This window comes from Panulirus ornatus, chromosome 16 (genome assembly GCF_036320965.1).
Source record: "Panulirus ornatus isolate Po-2019 chromosome 16, ASM3632096v1, whole genome shotgun sequence".
Taxonomy (NCBI): domain Eukaryota; kingdom Metazoa; phylum Arthropoda; class Malacostraca; order Decapoda; family Palinuridae; genus Panulirus; species Panulirus ornatus.
This window is the reverse complement of record NC_092239.1, coordinates 20,686,416-20,709,328: the sequence shown is the minus strand read 5'-3', so window position 1 is coordinate 20,709,328 and position 22,913 is coordinate 20,686,416. Positions and strand designations below refer to the sequence as shown.

The window sequence follows — 22,913 nt, the reverse complement described above, 5'->3', positions numbered from 1 at the left end:
CTACTTTTACCTACTGTTTCTACCTAATGGTCCAACCTGAATGCTCCTAATTACTACATCCATCTATTGCTCCTACCATTTTGCTAAAAGGCAGGGCTAGCAAATAGCACTCACCACAGGAAAATCTTGAGTGAGTTAAATTTTTCAAGTATCATGTGTAACAGTGAGAGATAATACGTTTGTGGACAGGATACCATTACTACACATGTAGATGAGGCTGATGGAAAAGACAACTAACTGGGTCAGAGAAGTGCAACTTGACAATTACTGAAGTGCTGGCTCACTACACAGTTGTCACTAACCCTTCTGATAATGAGGCTGGTACTACTCTTAATATATCTCCCTGGTTGTTGGCTGCTGACCAACAACTTAACCCCATTATAACAGGTTTCAATTACAATGCTTAAACAAATACATTCTGCAAAAAGACACCATTCTGTGCAGATCCCCTGTACAAACATACAGTACCATGCAAATAACATTGTGATATGTGGTCTGAAAGGAAGTTAGATATCCAAAAAATTTGAATTTGTGGAAAAGTTGTTCCAAGTTACCTAAATTCTAATTTCTCAAGGGGTTCAAGACAGTGTCAGTCCACCAATGTTTACTATTTCCTACCATATTTTATATAATTCATCTTACGTAATCACTTTAAGTACTAAAACTGTACACATTTCATGCATTCCTTTCTAAAAATTTAAGAAATTAATGAGTCTTTTTACCTCTTCTGCATGTTTAGCATCTACTTTCATCCGCACAGTCTCAGTCAGAGCTTGAAGATCAGCCCCAACAAAACCTGGTGTGGCCTCAGCAATTTTAGTCAGTCCTGAGTGATTGATGGGCAACAGGTTGGTACTGTGAACACTAAGTATACTTCTTCGGTCAGCTACAGAAGGAACACTCAGAAGGATCTAGAAAGAAATATAATGAATGTAAACAGAAGGAACATCATCTAAATACCTTTGAGTACTTTATATCATAATACTACAGAGCAGATCAATCACTATGTCTATATCATATATGCCCCTTCTGAGCATTAAGATAGGACAAGTAATGTCCAAACTTTCAGCAGGTAAATACTTGCACACCCACAAGCACAAACACATAAACAACACAAGACATGTATTTTAGAGGAGTCTACACATCAGGTATTACAAGACATAACCCCTGCATAAACAAGGGATGAAGAATGTTTGGAAAGAGAGAACATTATCTTCAAGAGCAAAATTGGGTATGTCTGACCAAACAGTAGTTCCAACAATACTATATGGTTGTGAGGCATGGGCTACAAATTGTGTTGTGATGAGGAAGGTGGATGTGTTGGAAATGAAATATTTGAGGACAATATGTAGTGTGAAGTGGTTTGATCGAGTAAGTAATGAAAAGGTAACAGAGATGTCTTGTAATATACAGAGTGTGGTTGAGAAACCTGCAGAGGATGTGTTAAAATGGTTTGGACATATGGAGAGAGTGAGTAAGGAAAGGTTGACAAAGAGGATATATGGGTCGAAAGTGGAGGGAACAAGGAGAACCAAGTGACCACATTGAAGATGGAAGGTTAAAGTGAAAAAGATTTTGAGTGATTGGGGCCTGAACATGCAGGAGGGTGAAAAGCATGCAAGTAATAGAGTGAATTGGAACAATGTGGTATACTGGGGTCAGCATGCCATCAATGGACTGAACCAGAGCATGTGAAATGTCTGCAGTAAACTATGGAGAGGTTTGTGGGGTCTAGATGTGGATAGACAACTATGGTTTCGGTGCATTACACATCACAGATACAGAATGAGTGTGAGCAGATGTGGTCATTCTTCGTCTGTTTCCCAGCGCTATCCTGCGACACAGGAGGTGGCAATGCTGTTTCCTGTTGGGAGGTGTGGTGCTGGGAATGGATAAAGGTGAGCAAGTATGCATATGTACAAGGATATATACGGGGACAGAGGAGAAAGAATACTTCCCACATATTCCCCGCATGTCATAGAAGGTGTATAAAGGGGTCAGGAGTGGGGGCTAGAAACCCTTCCCTCCTTGTATTTTAACTTTTTTAAAAAAGGGAAAACAGAAGATGGAGTCATGCAAGGAGTACTCATCCTCCTCAAAGGCTTAGATTGGGGTGTCTAAATGTGTGTGGATGTAACCAAGACGAGAAAAAAGGAGAAGTAGGTAGCAAGTTTGAGGAAAGGAAAATGGAGGTCTTGGCTCTGACTGAAACGAAGCTCAAGGGTAAATGAGAAGAATGGTTTGGGAATGTCTTGGGGGTAAAGTCAGGGGCTGGTGAGAGGACAAGAGCAAAGGAAGGAGTAGCACTACTCCTGAAGCAGTTGTGGGAGTATGTGATAGAGCATAAGAAAATAAACTCTAGATTGATATGGGTAAAACTGAAAGTGGATGGAGAGAGATGGGTGATTATTGGTGCCTATGCACCTGGTCATGAGAAGAAAGATCATAAGAGGCAATAGTTTTGGGAGCAGCTGAGTGAGTGTGTTAGCAGCTTTAAGGCACAAGACCGGATTATAGTGATGGGTGATTTGAATGCAATGGTGAGTTATGTGGCAGTTAAGGGTATAATTGGTGTACATGGGGTGTTCAGTGATGAAAATGGAAATGGTGAAGAGCTTGTAGATTTGCGTGCTGAAAAAGGACTGGTGATTGGGAATACCTGATTCAAAAAGAAAGATATACATAAGTAAGTAGGAGAGGTGGCCAGAGAGCGTAACTGGATTACGTGTTAATCGATAAGCATGTGAAAGAGAGACTTTTGGATGTTAATGAGCTGAGATGGAGGGATGTCTGATCATTATCTTGTGGAAGCGAAGGCGAAGATTTGTGCAGGTTTTCAGAAAAGAAGAGAGAATGTTGGGGTGAAGAGAGAAGTGAGAGTGAGTGAGTGTGGAAAGGAGACATGTGTGAGGAAGTACCAGGAGAGATTGAGTGTAGAATGGCAAAAGGTTAGAGCAAATGATGGAAGGGGAGTGGGGGAGGAATGGAATGTATTTAGGGAAGCATTGATGCTTGTGCAAAAGATGCTTGTGGCATGAAAATGGTGGGAGGGGGGTGCATTAGAAAGGGTAGTGAGTGGTTAGTGAAAGAGAGGAGAGAGGCATTTGGACAATTTTTGCAGGGAAGTAATGCAGATGACTGGGAGATGTATAAAAGGAAGCAGAGGGAAGTCAAGAGAAAGGTGCAAGAGGTGAAAAAGAGGGCAATCAAGAGTTGGAGTGAGAGAGTATCATTAAATTTTAGGAAAAATAAAAAGATGTTTTGGAAGGAGGTAAACAGAATGTGTAAAACAAGACAAGAAATGGGAACATCAGTGAAGAGGGTTATTGGGGAGGTAATAACAAGAAGTGGTGAAGTGAGAAGGAGAGGCAGTGATTATTTTGAAGGTTTGTTAAATGAGTTTCATGATAGAGTAGCAGATATAGGGTGTTTTGGTCGAGGTGGTGTGCGAAGCGAGAGGGTCAGGTAAAATGGTTTGGTAAACAGAGAAGAGGTAGTGAAAGTTTTGTGAAAGAGAAAAGCCAGCAAGTCAGCAGATATGGATGGTATTGCATTGGAATTTATCAAAAAAGGGGGTGACTATGTTGTTGATTAGTTGGTAAGGATATTCAATGTATGTATGGTTCACGGTGAAGTGCCTGAGGATTGCCGGAATGCATGCATAGTGCCATTGTACAAAGGCAAAGGGGATAAAGGTGATTCTTTGAAATACAAAGGTATATGTTTTTTGAGTATTCCTGGGAATCATATGAGAAGATATTGATTGAGAGGGTAAAGGCATGTACAGAGCATCAGATTGGGTAAGAGCAGTGCGGTTTCAGAAGTAGTAGAGGATGTGTGGATCAGGTGTTTGCTTTGAAGAATGTATGTGAGAAATACTCAGAGAAACAGATGGCTTTGTATGTAGCATTTATGGATCTGGAGAAGGTATATGATACAGGTGATAAGATGCTTTGTGAAAGGTATTAAGAGTATATGGTGAGGGAGGTAAGTTCCTAGAAGCAGAGAAAAGTTTTTACCAAGGATGTAAGGCATGTGCATGGGTAGGAAGAGAGGAAAGTGATTGGTTCCCAGTGAATGTTGGTTTGTGGCAGGGGTGCATGATGTCTCCATGGTTGTTTAATTTGTTTACGGAGAGGGTTGTTAGGTAGGTGAATGCATGAGTTTTGGAGAGAGGGGCAAGTATGCAGTCTGTTATTGATGAGAGGGCTTGGGAAGTGATTCAGTTGTTGTTCAGTGATGATACAATGCTGGGGGCTGATTCGGGTGAGAACTGCAAAAGTTGGTGACTGAGTTTGGTAAAGTGTGTGTAAGAAGAAAGTTAGGAGTAAATGTGAATGAGAGCAAGGTTATTAGGTTCAGTAGGGTTGAAGGACACGTTAACTGGGAGGTAGTTTGAATGTAGAAAAACTGGAGGAAGTGAAGTGTTTTAGATATCTGGGAGTGGATTTAGCAGTGGATGGAGCCATGGAAGCAGAAGTGAGTCACAGGGTAGGGGAGGGGGCAAAGGTTATGGGAACTTTAAAGAATGTGTGGAAGGCCAGAATGTTACCTCAGAGAGCAAAAATGGGTATGTTTGAAGGAATAATGGTTCCAACAATGTTATATAGTTGCAAGGCATGGGGTATAGATAAAGCTGTGCAGAGATGGGTGGATGTGTTGTAAATGAAATGTCTGAGGACAATATGTGGTGTGAGGGGGTTTGACCGAGTAAGTAATGAAAAGGTAAGAGAGATGTGTGGAAATAAAAAGAGTGAGGTTGAGAGAGCAGAAGCGGATGTGTTGAAATGGTTTAGTCACATGGAGAGAATGAGTGAGGAAAGATTGACTAGAGGATATATGTGTCAGAGGTGGAGGGAACAAGGAGAAGCGGGAGACCAAATTGGAGACAGAGGGATAGAGTGAAAAAGATTTTGAGCAATCGGGGCCTAAACATACATATTATCTTGTGGAGGTGAGATGAAGATATGTAAAGGTTTTCAGAAAAGAAGAGAGAAAGTTGGGGTGAAGAGAGTGGTGAAACTAAGCGAGCTTGGAAAGGAGACTTGTGTGAGGAAGTACCAGGAGAGATTGAGCGCAGAATGGAAAAAGGTGAGAGCAAATGACATAATGGGATTGGGGGAGGAATGGGATGAATTTAGGGAAGCAGAGATGGTTTGTGCAAAAGATGCTTGTGGCATGAGAAAGGTGAGTGGTGGGAAGATTAGAAAGGGTAGTGACTGGTAGGATGAAGAAGTGAGATTGTTAGCGAAAGCGAAAAGAGAGACATTTGGACAATTTTTACAGGGAAATAGTGTAAATGACTGGGAAATGTATAAAAGAAAGAGTCAAGAGGTCAAGAGAATGGTACATCAGGTGAAAAAGAGGGCAAATAAGAGTTGGAGTGAGAGAATATCATTAAATTTTGGGGAGAATAAAAAGATGTTTTGGAAGGAGATAAATAAAGTGCATAAGACAAGAGAACAAATGAGAAAATCAGTAAAGGGGGGAAATGGGAAGGTAATAACAAGTAGTGGTGATGTGAGAAGGAGATGGAGTGAGTATTTTGAAGGTTTGTTGAATGGGTATGATGACAAGAGTGGCAGATATAGGGTGTTTTGGTCAAGGTGGTGTGCGAAGTGAGAGGGTCAAGGAGAATGATTTGGTAAAATGAGAAGAGGTAGTGAAAGCTTTGGAGAAGATGAAAGCCAGCAAGGCAGTGGGTTTGGATGGTATTGCTGTGGAATTTATTAAAAAAGGGGGTGACTGTGTTGTTGACGGGTTGGTGAGGATATTCAATGTATGTATGGTTCATGGTGAAGTGCCTGAGGACTGGCGGAATTCATGCAGAGTGCCATTGTACAAAGGCAAAGGGGATAAAGGTGAGTGTTCAAATTACAGAGGTATAAATTTGTTGAGTATTCCTTGGAAATTATACGGAAGGGCATTGATTGAGAGGGTGAATGCACATACAGAGCATCAGATTGGGGAAGAGCAGTGTGGTTTCAGAAGTGGTAGAGGATGCGTGGATCAGATGTTTGCATTGAAGAATGTATATGCCTCTTCTAGATCCATATATACTACATAAAAATCCATCCGTTTTTCTAAGCATTTCTCACATACATTCTTCAAAGCATACACCTGATCCACACATCCTCTACCACTTCCAAAACCACACTGCTCTTACCCAGTCTGATGCTTTGTACATGCCTTCACCCTCTCAATCAATACCCTCCCATATAATTTCCCAGGAACACTCAACAAACTTACACCTCTGTAATTTGAACACTCACCTTTATCCCCTTTGCCTTTATATAATGGCTCTCAGCATGTATTCCACCAATGCTCCACTACCATGGGATAGGGGAGAAAGAATACTTCCCACGTATTCCCCGCATGTTGTAAAAGGTAACTAAAAAGGAAGGGAGTGGAGGGGGGGGTAGAAACACTCCCCTCCTTGTATTTCAACCTTCTAAAGGGGAAACAGAAGGAGTCATGCGGGTAGTGCTCATCCTCCTCGAAGGCTCAGATTGGGGTGTCTAAATGTGTGTGGATGTAACCAAGATGAGAAAAAAGGAAAGAAAGGTAGTATATGTGAGGAAAAGAACCTGGATGTTTTGGCTCTGACTGAAACAAAGCTCAAGGTTAAAGGGGAATGTCTTGGGGTAAAGTCAGGGGTTGGTGAGAGAACAAGAGCAAAGGAAGGAGTAGCACTACTCCTGAAACAGGAGTTGTGAGAGTATGTGATAGAGTGCAAGAAAGCAAACTCTAAATTGCCATGAGTAAAAATGAAATGCACCTGGGCAAGAGAAGAAAGATCATGTGAGGCAAGTGCTTTGGGAGCAGCTGAGTGAGTGTGTTAGCAGCTTTGATGCATGAGACCGGGTTAAAGTGATGGGTAATTTGAAGACAAAGGTGAGTAATGCGGCAGTTCAGGGTATAATTAGTGTACAAGGGGTGTTCAGTGTTGTAAATTGAAATGGTGAAGAGCTTGTAGATTTGAGTGCTGAAAAAGGACTGGTGATCGGGAATACCTGGTTTAAAAAGAAAGATATACATAAGTATACGTATGTAAGTAGGAGAAATGGACAGAGAACATTGTTGGATTAAGTGTTAATTGATAGTCACGTGAAAGAGAGATTTTTGGATGTTAATAAACTGAGTGGAGCAACTGGAGGGATGTCTGATCATTATGTTATGCAGGAGAGAATGCTGGGGTGAAGAGGATGGTGAGAGTAAGTGAGCTTCGAAAGGAGACTTGTGTGCAGAAGTATGAGGAGAGATTGAGTGCAGAATGGAAAAAGGTGAGAGCAAACGACGTAAGGGGAGCAGGAGAGGAATGGAATGTATTTTGGGAAGCAGTGATGGCTTGGGCAAAAGATGCCTGTGGCATGAGAAAGGTGGGAGGTGGGCAGATTAGAAAGGGTAATGAGTGGTGGGATGAAGAAGTAAGAGTGTTAGTGAAAGAGAGAGGCATTTGGATGATTTTTGAAGGGAAATAGTGTAAATGACAGGGAGAAAGAGGCAGGAGGTCAAGAGAAAGGTGCAAGAGATGAAAAAGAGGGCAAATGAGAGTTGGGGTGAGAGTATTGTGAAATTTCAGGGAGAATAAAAAGATGTTTTGGAAGGAGGTAAATAAAGTGCGTAATACAAGAGAACAAATGGAACATCAGTGAAGGGGGATAATAGGGAGGTAATAACAAGTAGGGGTGAAGTGAGAAGAAGATTGAGTATTTTGAAGGTTTGTTGAATGTCTTTGATGATAGAGTGGCAGATGTATGGTATTTTGGTCAAGGTGGTGTGCGAAGTGAGAGGATCAGGGAGAATGGTTTGGTAAACAGAGAAGAGGTAGTGAAAGCTTTGAGGAAGATGAAAGCCAGTAAAAAAATACTTCCCATGTATTCCTCACGTGTCAGAGAAAGGAGACTAAAGGGGATGGGACTGGGGGGGCTAGAAACTCTCCCCTCCTTGCATTTTAGCTTTCTAAAAGGGGAAACAGAAGGAATCAAGTGGGGAGTGCTCATCCTCCTCGAAGGCTCAGACAAGGGTGCCTAAATGTATGTGGATGTAACCAAGATGAGAAAAAAGGAGAGATAGGTAGTATGTTTGAGAAAAGGAACTTGGATATTTTGGCTCTTAGAGAAATGAAGCTCAAGGGTAAAGGGAAAGAGTGGTTTGGGAATGTCTTGGGAGTAAAGTCTGGGGTTGGTGAGAGGACAAGAGCAAGGGAAGGAGTAGCATTATTCCTAAAACAGGAGTAGTGGGAGTATGTGATAGAGTGTAAGAAAAACTCTAAGTTGATATGGGTAAAACCGGAAGTGAATGGAGAGATGGGTGATTATTGGTGCCTATGCACCAGGGCATGAGAAGAAAGATCATGAGGGACAAGTGTTTTGGGAGCAGCTGAGTAAGTGTGTTAGCAGCTTTGATGCATGAGGCCAGGTTATAGTGATGGGTAATTTGAATGCAAAGGTGAGTAATGCGGCAGTTCAGGGTATAATTGGTGTACATGGGGTGTTCAGTATTGTAAACTGAAATGGTGAAGAGCTTGAAGATTTGAGTGCTGAAAAAGGACTGGTGATTGGGAATACCTGCTTTAAAAAGAAAGATATACATATGTTTATGTATGTAAGTAGGAGAGATGGACAGAGAACATTGTTGGATTAAGTGTTAATTGATAGTCACGTGAAAGAGAGACTTTTGGATGTTAATACTGAGAGGAGCAACTGGAGGGATGTCTGACCATTATGTTATGCAGGAGAGAATGCTGGGGTGAAGAGGGTGTTGATAGTAAGTGAGCTTCGAAAGGAGACGTGTGCAGAAGTACGAGGAGAGATTGAGTGCAGAATGGAAAAAGGTGAGAGTAAACGACATAAGGGGAGCAGGAGAGGAATGGAATGTATCTTGGGAAGCAGTGATGGCTTGGGCAAAAGATGCCTGTGGCATGAGAAAGGTGGGAGGTGGGCAGATTAGAAAGGGTAATGAGTGGTGGGATGAAGAAGTAAGATTGTTAGTGAAAGAGAAGAGAGAGGCATTTGAATGATTTTTGAAGGGAAATAGTGCAAATGACAGGGAGAAAGAGGCAGGAGGTCAAGAGAAAGGTGACAGAGATGAAAATGAGGGCAAATGAGAGTTGGGGTGAGAGATTATTGTTAAATTTTGGGGAGAATAAAAATATGTTTTGGAAGGAGGTAAATAAAGTGCGCAATACAAAAGAACAAATGGAACATCAGTGAAAGGGGATAATATGGAGGTAATAACAAGTAGGAGTGAAGTGAGAAGGAGACTGAGTGAGTATTTTGAAGGTTTGTTGAATGTCTTTGATGATAAAGTGGCAGACATATGGTGTTTTGGTCAAGGTGGTGTGCGAAGTGAGAGGATCAGGAGAATGGTTTGGTAAACAGAAAAGAGGTAGTGAAAACTTTGCAGAAGATGAAAGCCAGTAAAAAAATACTTCCCATGTATTCCTCACGTGTCGGAGAAGGCGACTAAACGGGATGGGAGCGGGGGGGCTAGAAACCTTCCCCTCCTTGCATTTTAACTTTCTAAATGGAGAAACAGAAGGAGTCACGCACGGAGTGCTCATCCTCCTCGAAGGCTCAGATAGGGATGTCCTAAATGTATGTGGATGTAGCCAAGATGAGAAAAAAGGAGAGATAGGTAATATGTTTGAGAAAAGGAATCTAGATATTTTGGCTATCTAGAGAAACGAAGCTCAAGGGTAGAGGGAAAGAGTGGTTTGGGAATGTTTTGGGAGTAAAGTCTGGGGTTGGTGAGAGGACAAAAGTAAGGGAAGGAGTAGCATTATTCCTGAAAACACGAGTAGTGGGAGTATGTTACAGAGTGTAAGAAAAACTCTAAGTTGATATGGGTAAAACCGGAAGTGAATGGAGAGATGGGTGATTATTGGTGCCTATGCACCAGGGCATGAGAAGAAAGATCATGAGGGACAAGTGTTTTGGGAGCAGCTGAGTAAGTGTGTTAGCAGCTTTGATGCATGAGGCCAGGTTATAGTGATGGGTAATTTGAATGCAAAGGTGAGTAATGCGGCAGTTCAGGGTATAATTGGTGTACATGGGGTGTTCAGTATTGTAAACTGAAATGGTGAAGAGCTTGAAGATTTGAGTGCTGAAAAAGGACTGGTGATTGGGAACACCTGCTTTAAAAAGAAAGATATACATATGTTTATGTATGTAAGTAGGAGAGATGGACAGAGAACATTGTTGGATTAAGTGTTAATTGATAGTCACGTGAAAGAGAGACTTTTGGATGTTAATACTGAGAGGAGCAACTGGAGGGATGTCTGATCATTATGTTATGCAGGAGAGAATGTTGGGGTGAAGAGGGTGTTGATAGTAAGTGAGCTTCGAAAGGAGACGTGTGCAGAAGTACGAGGAGAGATTGAGTGCAGAATGGAAAACGACATAAGGGGAGCAGGAGAGGAATGGAATGTATCTTGGGAAGCAGTGATGGCTTGGGCAAAAGATGCCTGTGGCATGAGAAAGGTGGGAGGTGGGCAGATTAGAAAGGGTAATGAGTGGTGGGATGAAGAAGTAAGATTGTTAGTGAAAGAGAAGAGAGAGGCATTTGAATGATTTTTGAAGGGAAATAGTGCAAATGACAGGGAGAAAGAGGCAGGAGGTCAAGAGAAAGGTGACAGAGATGAAAATGAGGGCAAATGAGAGTTGGGGTGAGAGATTATTGTTAAATTTTGGGGAGAATAAAAATATGTTTTGGAAGGAGGTAAATAAAGTGCACAATACAAAAGAACAAATGGAACATCAGTGAAAGGGGATAATATGGAGGTAATAACAAGTAGGAGTGAAGTGAGAAGGAGACTGAGTGAGTATTTTGAAGGTTTGTTGAATGTCTTTGATGATAAAGTGGCAGACATATGGTGTTTTGGTCAAGGTGGTGTGCGAAGTGAGAGGATCAAGGAGAATGGTTTGGTAAACAGAAAAGAGGTAGTGAAAACTTTGCAGAAGATGAAAGCCAGTAAAAAAATACTTCCCATGTATTCCTCACGTGTCGGAGAAGGCGACTAAACGGGATGGGAGCGGGGGGGCTAGAAACCTTCCCCTCCTTGCATTTTAACTTTCTAAATGGAGAAACAGAAGGAGTCACGCACGGAGTGCTCATCCTCCGTCGAAGGCTCAGATTGGGATGTCTAAATGTGTGTGGATGTAGCCAAGATGAGAAAAAAGGAGAGATAGGTAATATGTTTGAGAAAAGGAATCTAGATATTTTGGCTATCAGAGAAACGAAGCTCAAGGGTAGAGGGAAAGAGTGGTTTGGGAATGTTTTGGGAGTAAAGTCTGGGGTTGGTGAGAGGACAAAAGTAAGGGAAGGAGTAGCATTATTCCTGAAACACGAGCAGTGGGAGTATGTTACAGAGTGTAAGAAAGTAAACTCTACATTGATATGGGTAACACCAGAAGTGGATGGAGAGATGGGTGATTATTGGTGCCTATGCACCTGGGCATGAGAAGAAAGATCATGAGAGGCAAGCATTTTGGGAGCAGCTGAGTGAGTGTGTTAGTAGTTTTGATGAACGAGACAGGGTTATAGTGATGGATGATTTGAATGCAAAGGTGATTAATGTGGCAGTTGATGGAATAATTAGCATGCATGGGGTGTTCAGTGTTGTAAATGGAAATGGTGAAGAGCATGTAGATTTACGTGCTGAAAAAGGACTGGTGATTGGGAATACCTGGTTTAAAAAGAGAGATATACATAATCATATGTATGAAAGTAGGAGAGATGGCCAGAGAGCATTATTGGATTATGTGTTAATTGATAGGTGCGTGAAAGAGAAACTTTTGGATGTTAATGTGCTGAGAGGTGCAACTGGAGGGATGTCTGATCATTATCTTGTGGAGGCAAAGCTGAAGATTTGTAGAGGTTTTCAGAAAAGAAGTGAGAATGTTGGGGTGAAGAGAGTGGTGAGATTAAGTGAGCTTGGGAAGGAGACGTGTGTGAGGAAGTACCAGGAGAGACTGAGTACAGAATGGTAAAAGGTGAGAACAAAGAATGTAAAGGAGTGGAGGAGGAATGGGATGTATTTAGGGAAGCAGTGATGGCTTGAACAAAAGATGCTTTTGGCATGAGAAGCGTGGGAGGTGGGCAGATTAGAAATGGAAGCAAGTGGTGGGATGAAGAACTAACATTATTAGTGAAAGAGAAAAGAGAGGCATTTGGACGATTCTGGCACGGAAATAATGCATATGACTGGGAGATGTATAAAAGAAAGAAGCAGGAGGTCAAGAGAAAGGTGCACGAGGTGAAAAAAGGGGAAAATGAGAGTTGGAGTGAGAGAGTATCATTAAATTTTAGGAAGAATAAAAAGATGTTCTGGAAGGAGGTAAATACAGTGCGTAAGACAATGGAATAAATGGGAACTTCAGTGAAGGGGGCTAATGGGAAGGTGATAACAGGTAGTGGTGATGTGACAAGGAGATGGAGTGAGTATTTTGAAGGTTTGTTGAATGTGTTTGATGATAGAGTGGCAGATATAGGGTGTTTTGGTCGAGGTGGTGTGCAAAGTGAGAGGGTTGGGGAGAATGATTTGGTAAACAGAGAAGAGGTAGTAAAAGCATTGCAGAAGATGAAAGCCGGCAAGGCAGCAGGTTTGGATGGTATTGCAGTGGAATTTATTAAAAAAGGGGGTGACTGTATTGTTGACTGGTTGGTAAGGTTATTTAATGTATGTATGACTCATGGTGAGGTGTCTGAGGATTGGCAGAATGCTTGCACAGTGCCATTGTACAAAGGCAAAGGGGATAAAAGTGAGTGCTCTAATTACAGAGGTATAAGTTTATTGAGTATTCCTGGGAAATTATATGGGAAGGTATTGATTGAGAGGGTGAAGGCATGTACAGAGCATCAGATTGGGGAAGAGCAGTGAGGTTTCAGAAGTGGTAGAGGATGTGCGGATCAGGTGTTTGCTTTGAAGAATGTATGTGAAAAATACTTACAAAAGCAAATGGATTTGTATGTAGCATTTATGGATCTGGAGAAGGCATATGATAGAGTTGATAGAGATGCTCTGTGGAAGGTATTAAGAATATATGGTGTGGGAGGCAAGTGATGGATTGCGCAAAAGATGCTTGTGGCATGAGAAGAGTGGGAGGTGGGTTGATTAGAAAGGGTAGTGAGTGGTGGGATGAAGAAATAAGAGTATTAGTGAAAGAGAAGAGAGAGGCATTTGGACGATTTTTGCAGGGGAAAAAATGCAATTGAGTGGGAGATGTATAAAAGAAAGAGACAGAAGGTCAAGAGAAAGGTGCAAGAGGTGAAAAAAAGGGAAAATGAGAGTTGGGGTGAGAGAGTATCATTAAATTTTAGGGAGAATAAAAAGATGTTCTGGAAGGAGGTAAATACAGTGCGTAAGACAATGGAATAAATGGGAACTTCAGTGAAGGCGCAAATGGGGAGGTGAAAACAAGTAGTGGTGATGTGAGAAGATGGAGTGAGTATTTTGAAGGTTTGTTGAATGTGTTTGATGATAGAGTGGCAGATATAGGGTGTTTTGGTCGAGGTGGTGTGCAAAGTGAGAGGGTTAGGGAAAATGATTTGGTAAACAGAGAAGAGGTAGTAAAAGCATTGCAGAAGATGAAAGCCGGCAAGGGGAAGAGGTTTGGATGGTATTGCAGTGGAATTTATTAAAAAAGGGGGTGACTGTATTGTTGACTGGTTGGTAAGGTTATTTAATGTATGTATGACTCATGGTCTCAGAGGACAATGTGTGGTGTGAGGTGGTTTGATCGAGTAAGTAACGTAAGGGTAAGAGAGATGTGTGGAAATAAAAAGAGCGTGGTTGAGAGAGCAGAAGAGGGTGTTTTTGAAATGGTTTGGGCACATGGAGAGAATGAGTGAGGAAAGATTGACCAAGAGGATATATGTGTCGAGGTGAGAGGGAACGAGGAGAAGAGGGAGACCAAATTGGAGGTGGAAAGATGGAGTGAAAAAGATTTTGTGTGATCAGGGCCTGAACATGCAGGAGGGTGAAAGGAGGGCAAGGAATAGAGTGAATTGGAGCGATGTGGTATACAGGGGTTGACGTGCTGTCAGTGGATTGAATCAAGGCATGTGAAGCGTCTGGGGTAAACCATGGAAAGCTGTGTAGGTATGTATATTTGCGTGTGTGGACGTATGTATATACATGTGTATGGGGGTGGGTTGGGCCATTTCTTTCGTCTGTTTCTCCTTGCGCTACCTCGCAAACGCGGGAGAACAGCGACAAAGTATAAAAAAAAAAAAAAAAAAAAAAAATGACTCATGGTGAGGTGCCTGAGGATTGGCGGAATGCGTGCATAGTGCCATTGTACAAAGGCAAAGGGGATAAGAGTGAGTGCTCAAATTACAGAGGTATAAGTTTATTGAGTATTCCTGGGAAATTATATGGGAGGGTATTGATTGAGAGGGTGAAGGCATGTACAGAGCATCAGATTGGGGAAGAGCAGTGCGGTTTCAGAAGTGGTAGAGGATTGTGGATCAGGTGTTTGCTTTGAAGAATGTATGTGAGAAATACTTAGAAAAGCAAATGGATTTGTATGTAGCATTTATGGATCTGGAGAAGGCATATGATAGAGTTGATAGAGATGCTCTGTGGAAGGTATTAAGAATCTATGGTGTGGAGGCAAGTTGTTAGAAGCAGTGAAAAGTTTTATCGAGGATGTAAGGCATGTGTACGTTTAGGAAGAGAGGAAAGTGATTGGTTCTCAGAGAATGTAGGGTTTGGGCAGGGGTGTCGGTGATTGTCTCAATGGTTGTTTAATTTGTTTATGGATGGGGTTGTTAGGGAGGTAAATGCAAGAGTCTTGGAAAGAGGGGCAAGTATGAAGTCTGTTGGGGATGAGAGAGCTTGGAAGTGATGTCAGTTGTTGTTCGCTGATGATACAGCGCTGGTGGCTGATTCATGTGAGAAACTGCAGAAGCTGGTGACGGAGTTTGGTAAAGTGTGTGGAAGAAGAAAGTTAAGAGTAAATGTGAATAAGAGCAAGGTTATTAGGTACAGTAGGGTTGAGGGTCAAGTCAATTGGGAGGTGAGTTTGAATGGAGAAAAACTGGAGGAAGTGAAGTGTTTTAGATATCTGGGAGTGGATCTGTCAGCGGATGGAACCATGGAAGCGGAAGTGGATCATAGGGTGGGGGAGGGGGCGAAAATTTTGGGAGCCTTGAAAAATGTGTGGAAGTCGAGAACATTATCTCGGAAAGCAAAAATGGGTATGTTTGAAGGAATAGTGGTTCCAACAATGTTGTATGGTTGCGAGGCGTGGGCTATGGATAGAGTTGTGCGCAGGAGGATGGATGTGCTGGAAATGAGATGTTTGAGGACAATGTGTGGTGTGAGGTGGTTTGATCGAGTAAGTAACGTAAGGGTAAGAGAGATGTGTGGAAATAAAAAGAGCGTGGTTGAGAGAGCAGAAGAGGGTGTTTTGAAGTGGTTTGGGCACATGGAGAGAATGAGTGAGGAAAGATTGACCAAGAGGATATATGTGTCGGAGGTGGAGGGAACGAGGAGAAGAGGGAGACCAAATTGGAGGTGGAAAGATGGAGTGAAAAAGATTTTGTGTGATCAGGGGCCTGAACATGCAGGAGGGTGAAAGGAGGGCAAGGAATAGAGTGAATTGGAGCGATGTGGTATACAGGGGTTGACGTGCTGTCAGTGGATTGAATCAAGGCATGTGAAGCGTCTGGGGTAAACCATGGAAAGCTGTGTAGGTATGTATATTTTGCGTGTGTGGACGTATGTATGTACATGTGTATGGGGGGGGGGGTTGGGCCATTTCTTTCGTCTGTTTCCTTGCGCTACCTCGCAAACGCGGGAGACAGCGAAAAAAAAAAAAAAAAAAGTAGGAGAGATGGACAGAGAACATTGTTGGATTAAGTGTTAATTGATAGTCACGTGAAAGAGAGACTTTTGGATGTTAATGTGCTGAGAGGTGCAACTGGAGGGATGTCTGATCATTACTTGTGGAGGCAAAGGTGAAGATTTGTAGAGGTTTTCAGAAAAGAAGTGAGAATGTTGGGGTGAAGAGAGTGGTGAAAGTAAGTGAGCTTGGGAAGGAGACTTTGTGTCAGGAATTTAAATCAGAAAGACTGAGTACAGAATGGAAAAAGTGAAACAAAGACATAAGGGGAGTGGGGGAGGAATGGGATGTATTTAGGGAAGCAGTGATGGCTTGTGCAAAAGATGCTTGTAGCATGAGAAGCGTGGGAGGTGGGCAGATTAGAAAGGGTAATGAGTGGTGGGATGAAGAACTAACATTATTAGTGAAAGAGAAAAGAGAGGCATTTGGACGATTTTGGCACGGAAATAATGTGCATATGACTGGGAGATGTATAAAAGAAAGAAGCAGGAGGTCAAGAGAAAGGTGCACGAGGTGAAAAAAGGGGAAAATGAGAGTTGGAGTGAGAGAGTATCATTAAATTTTAGGAAGAATAAAAAGATGTTCTGGAAGGAGGTAAATACAGTGCGTAAGACAATGGAATAAATGGGAACTTCAGTGAAGGGGGCTAATGGGAAGGTGATAACAGGTAGTGGTGATGTGACAAGGAGATGGAGTGAGTATTTTGAAGGTTTGTTGAATGTGTTTGATGATAGAGTGGCAGATATAGGGTGTTTTGGTCGAGGTGGTGTGCAAAGTGAGAGGGTTGGGGAGAATGATTTGGTAAACAGAGAAGAGGTAGTAAAAGCATTGCAGAAGATGAAAGCCGGTAAGGCAGCAGGTTTGGATGGTATTGCAGTGGAATTTATTAAAAAAGGGGGTGACTGTATTGTTGACTGGTTGGTAAGGTTATTTAATGTATGTATGACTCATGGTGAGGTGTCTGAGGATTGGCAGAATGCTTGCACAGTGCCATTGTACAAAGGCAAAGGGGATAAAAGTGAGTGCTCTAATTACAGAGGTATAAGTTTATTGAGTATTCCTGGGAAATTATATGGGAAGGTATTGATTGAGAGGGTGAAGGCATGTACAGAGCATCAGATTGGGGAAGAGCAGTGAGGTTTCAGAAGTGGTAGAGGATGTGCGGATCAGGTGTTTGCTTTGAAGAATGTATGTGAAAAATACTTACAAAAGCAAATGGATTTGTATGTAGCATTTATGGATCTGGAGAAGGCATATGATAGAGTTGATAGAGATGCTCTGTGGAAGGTATTAAGAATATATGGTGTGGGAGGCAAGTGATGGATTGCGCAAAAGATGCTTGTGGCATGAGAAGAGTGGGAGGTGGGTTGATTAGAAAGGGTAGTGAGTGGTGGGATGAAGAAGTAAGAGTATTAGTGAAAGAGAAGAGAGAGGCATTTGGACGATTTTTGCAGGGGAAAAAATGCAATTGAGTGGGAGATGTATAAAAGAAAGAGACAGAAGGTCAAGAGAAAGGTGCAAGAGGTGAAAAAAAGGGAAAATGAGAGTTGGGGTGAGAGAGTATCATTAAATTTTAGGGAGAATAAAAAGATGTTCTGGAAGGAGGTAAATAAAGCGCGTAAGACAAGGGAGCAAATGGGAACTTCAGTGAAGGGCGCAAATGGGGAGGTGAAAACAAGTAGTGGTGATGTGAGAAGATGGAGTGAGTATTTTGAAGGTTTGTTGAATGTGTTTGATGATAGAGTGGCAGATATAGGGTGTTTTGGTCGAGGTGGTGTGCAAAGTGAGAGGGTTAGGGAAAATGATTTGGTAAACAGAGAAGAGGTAGTAAAAGCTTTGCGGAAGATGAAAGCCGGCAAGGAAGCAGGTTTGGATGGTATTGCAGTGGAATTTATTAAAAAAGGGGGTGACTGTATTGTTGACTGGTTGGTAAGGTTATTTAATGTATGTATGACTCATGGTCTCAGAGGACAATGTGTGGTGTGAGGTGGTTTGATCGAGTAAGTAACGTAAGGGTAAGAGAGATGTGTGGAAATAAAAAGAGCGTGGTTGAGAGAGCAGAAGAGGGTGTTTTGAAATGGTTTGGGCACATGGAGAGAATGAGTGAGGAAAGATTGACCAAGAGGATATATGTGTCGGAGGTGGAGGGAACGAGGAGAAGAGGGAGACCAAATTGGAGGTGGAAAGATGGAGTGAAAAAGATTTTGTGTGATCGGGGCCTGAACATGCAGGAGGGTGAAAGGAGGGCAAGGAATAGAGTGAATTGGAGCGATGTGGTATACAGGGTTTGACGTGCTGTCAGTGGATTGAATCAAGGCATGTGAAGCGTCTGGGGTAAACCATGGAAAGCTGTGTAGGTATGTATATTTGCGTGTGTGGACGTGTGTATGTACATGTGTATGGGGGGGGGGTTGGGCCATTTCTTTCGTCTGTTTCCTTGCGCTACCTCGCAAACGCGGGAGACAGCGACAAAGTATAAAAAAAAAAAAAAAAAAAAAAAAATGACTCATGGTGAGGTGCCTGAGGATTGGCGGAATGCGTGCATAGTGCCATTGTACAAAGGCAAAGGGGATAAGAGTGAGTGCTCAAATTACAGAGGTATAAGTTTGTTGAGTATTCCTGGTAAATTATATGGGAGGGTATTGATTGAGAGGGTGAAGGCATGTACAGAGCATCAGATTGGGGAAGAGCAGTGCGGTTTCAGAAGTGGTAGAGGATGTGTGGATCAGGTGTTTGCTTTGAAGAATGTATGTGAGAAATACTTAGAAAAGCAAATGGATTTGTATGTAGCATTTATGGATCTGGAGAAGGCATATGATAGAGTTGATAGAGATGCTCTGTGGAAGGTATTAAGAATATATGGTGTGGGAGGCAAGTTGTTAGAAGCAGTGAAAAGTTTTTATCGAGGATGTAAGGCATGTGTACGTTTAGGAAGAGAGGAAAGTGATTGGTTCTCAGTGAATGTAGGTTTGCGGCAGGGGTGTGTGATGTCTCCATGGTTGTTTAATTTGTTTATGGATGGGGTTGTTAGGGAGGTAAATGCAAGAGTCTTGGAAAGAGGGGCAAGTATGAAGTCTGTTGGGGATGAGAGAGCTTGGGAAGTGAGTCAGTTGTTGTTCGCTGATGATACAGCGCTGGTGGCTGATTCATGTGAGAAACTGCAGAAGCTGGTGACGGAGTTTGGTAAAGTGTGTGAAAGAAGAAAGTTAAGAGTAAATGTGAATAAGAGAAAGGTTATTAGGTACAGTAGCGTTGAGGGTCAAGTCAATTGGGAGGTGAGTTTGAATGGAGAAAAACTGGAGGAAGTGAAGTGTTTTAGATATCTGGGAGTGGATCTGTCAGCGGATGGAACCATGGAAGCGGAAGTGGATCATAGGGTGGGGGAGGGGGCGAAAATTTTGGGAGCCTTGAAAAATGTGTGGAAGTCGAGAACATTATCTAGGAAAGCAAAAATGGGTATGTTTGAAGGAATAGTAGTTCCAACAATGTTGTATGGTTGCGAGGCGTGGGCTATGGATAGAGTTGTGCGCAGGAGGATGGATGTGCTGGAAATGAGATGTTTGAGGACAATGTGTGGTGTGAGGTGGTTTAATCGAGTAAGTAACGTAAGGGTAAGAGAGATGTGTGGAAATAAAAAGAGCGTGGTTGAGAGAGCAGAAGAGGGTGTTTTGAAGTGGTTTGGGCACATGGAGGGAATGAGTGAGGAAAGATTGACCAAGAGGATATATGTGGCGGAGGTGGAGGGAACGAGGAGAAGAGGGAGACCAAATTGGAGGTGGAAAGATGGAGTGAAAAAGATTTTGTGTGATCAGGGCCTGAACATGCAGGAGGGTGAAAGGAGGGCAAGGAATAGAGTGAATTGGAGCGATGTGGTATACCGGGGTTGACGTGCTGTCAGTGGATTGAATCAAGGCATGTGAAGCGTCTGGGGTAAACCATGGAAAGCTGTGTAGGTATGTATATTTTGCGTGTGTGGACGTATGTATATACATGTGTATGGGGGTGGGTTGGGCCATTTCTTTCGTCTGTTTCCTTGCGCTACCTCGCAAACGCGGGAGACAGCGAAAAAAAAAAAAAAAGTAGGAGAGATGGCCAGAGAGCATTATTGGATTACGTGTTAATTGATACGCGCGTGAAAGAGAGACTTTTGGATGTTAATGTGCTGAGAGGTGCAACTGGAGGGATGTCTGATCATTAGCTTGTGGAGGCAAAGGTGAAGATTTGTAGAGGTTTTCAGAAAAGAAGAGAGAATGTTGGGGTGAAGAGAGTGGTGAAAGTAAGTGAGCTTGGGAAGGAGACTTGTGTGAGGAAGTATCAGGAAAGACTGAGTACAGAATGGAAAAAGGTGAGAACAAAGGACATAAGGGGAGTGGGGGAGGAATGGGATGTATTTAGGGAAGCAGTGATGGCTTGTGCAAAAGATGCTTGTAGCATGAGAAGCGTGGGAGGTGGGTAGATTAAAAAGGGTAGTGAGTGGTGGGATGAAGAAGTAAGATTATTAGTGAAAGAGAAGAGAGAGGCAACAAACTTATACCTCTGTAATTTGAACACCCACCTTTATCCCCTTTGCCTTTGTACAATGGCACTATGCAAGCAATCCGCCAATCCTCTCTAACCCCAACTCTCATTTGCCCTCTTTTTCACCTCTTGCACCTTTCTCTTGACCTCCTGCCTCTTTCTTTCATACATCTCCCAGTCATTTGCATCATTTCCCTGCAAAAATCATCCAAATGCCTCTCTCCTCTTTCGCTAATAATCTTTCTTCTTCATCCCACTACTCACTACCCTTTCTAATCTGCCCACTTCCCATGCTTCTCATGCCAAAAGCATCTTTGGTGCAAGCCATCAGTGATTCCCTAAATACATCCCATTCCTCCCCCACGCCCCTTGCGTCCTTTGTTCTCACCTTTTTCCATTCTGTACTCAAGTCTCTCCTGATACTTCCTTACACAAGTCTCCTCCCCAAGCTCACTTACTCTCACCACTCTCTTCACCCCAACATTCTCACTTCTTCTCTGAAAGCCTCTACAAATCTTCACCTTTGCCTCCACCAGATAATGATCAGATATCCATCCCTCCAGCTGCACCTCTCAGCACATTAACATCCAAATGTCTATCTTTCACGCACCTGTCAATTAACACGTAATCCAATAACGCTCTCTGGCCATCTCTCCTACTTATATCTGTAATTTGAACACCCACCTTTATCCCCTTTGCCTTTGTACAATGGCACTATGCAAGCAATCCGCCAATCCTCTCTAACCCCAACTCTCATTTGCCCTCTTTTTCACCTCTTGCACCTTTCTCTTGACCTCCTGCCTCTTTCTTTCATACATCTCCCAGTCATTTGCATCATTTCCCTGCAAAAATCATCCAAATGCCTCTCTCCTCTTTCGCTAATAATCTTTCTTCTTCATCCCACTACTCACTACCCTTTCTAATCTGCCCACTTCCCATGCTTCTCATGCCAAAAGCATCTTTGGCGCAAGCCATCAGTGATTCCCTAAATACATCCCATTCCTCCCCCACGCCCCTTGCGTCCTTTGTTCTCACCTTTTTCCATTCTGTACTCAAGTCTCTCCTGATACTTCCTTACACAAGTCTCCTCCCCAAGCTCACTTACTCTCACCACTCTCTTCACCCCAACATTCTCACTTCTTTTCTGAAAGCCTCTACAAATCTTCACCTTTGCCTCCACCAGATAATGATCAGATATCCATCCCTCCAGCTGCACCTCTCAGCACAATAACATCCAAATGTCTATCTTTCACGCGCCTGTCAATTAACACGTAATCCAATAACGCTCTCTGGCCATCTCTCCTACTTATATCTGTAATTTGAACACCCACCTTTATCCCCTTTGCCTTTGTACAATGGCACTATGCAAGCAATCCGCCAATCCTCTCTAACCCCAACTCTCATTTGCCCTCTTTTTCACCTCTTGCACCTTTCTCTTGACCTCCTGCCTCTTTCTTTCATACATCTCCCAGTCATTTGCATCATTTCCCTGCAAAAATCATCCAAATGCCTCTCTCCTCTTTCGCTAATAATCTTTCTTCTTCATCCCACTACTCACTACCCTTTCTAATCTGCCCACTTCCCATGCTTCTCATGCCAAAAGCATCTTTGGCGCAAGCCATCAGTGATTCCCTAAATACATCCCATTCCTCCCCCACGCCCCTTGCGTCCTTTGTTCTCACCTTTTTCCATTCTGTACTCAAGTCTCTCCTGATACTTCCTTACACAGGTCTCCTCCCCAAGCTCACTTACTCTCACCACTCTCTTCACCCCAACATTCTCACTTCTTTTCCGAAAGCCTCTACAAATCTTCACCTTTGCCTCCACCAGATAATGATCAGATATCCATCCCTCCAGCTGCACCTCTCAGCACATTAACATCCAAATGTCTATCTTTCACGCACCTGTCAATTAACACGTAATCCAATAACGCTCTCTGGCCATCTCTCCTACTTATATCTGTAATTTGAACACCCACCTTTATCCCCTTTGCCTTTGTACAATGGCACTATGCAAGCAATCCGCCAATCCTCTCTAACCCCAACTCTCATTTGCCCTCTTTTTCACCTCTTGCACCTTTCTCTTGACCTCCCGCCTCTTTCTTTCATACATCTCCCAGTCATTTGCATCATTTCCCTGCAAAAATCATCCAAATGCCTCTCTCCTCTTTCGCTAATAATCTTTCTTCTTCATCCCACTACTCACTACCCTTTCTAATCTGCCCACTTCCCATGCTTCTCATGCCAAAAGCATCTTTGGCGCAAGCCATCAGTGATTCCCTAAATACATCCCATTCCTCCCCCACGCCCCTTGCGTCCTTTGTTCTCACCTTTTTCCATTCTGTACTCAAGTCTCTCCTGATACTTCCTTACACAAGTCTCCTCCCCAAGCTCACTTACTCTCACCACTCTCTTCACCCCAACATTCTCACTTCTTTTCCGAAAGCCTCTACAAATCTTCACCTTTGCCTCCACCAGATAATGAGCAGATATCCATCCCTCCAGCTGCACCTCTCAGCACATTAACATCCAAATGTCTATCTTT

The 22,913-nt window shown here is 42.7% G+C and overlaps 1 protein-coding gene across 1 annotated transcript in view; it reads right to left on the bottom strand.

The window, feature by feature from the left end:
* Nucleotides 1–22,913, bottom strand: part of LOC139753907 (ATPase family gene 2 protein homolog B-like) — a 195,102-nt gene that overhangs the window by 116,263 nt on the left and 55,926 nt on the right. The window contains exon 4 of the mRNA XM_071670865.1: nt 723–911. Coding sequence (XP_071526966.1) covers nt 723–911 — 189 coding nt within the window. The remainder of the gene's footprint in view (nt 1–722; nt 912–22,913) is intronic.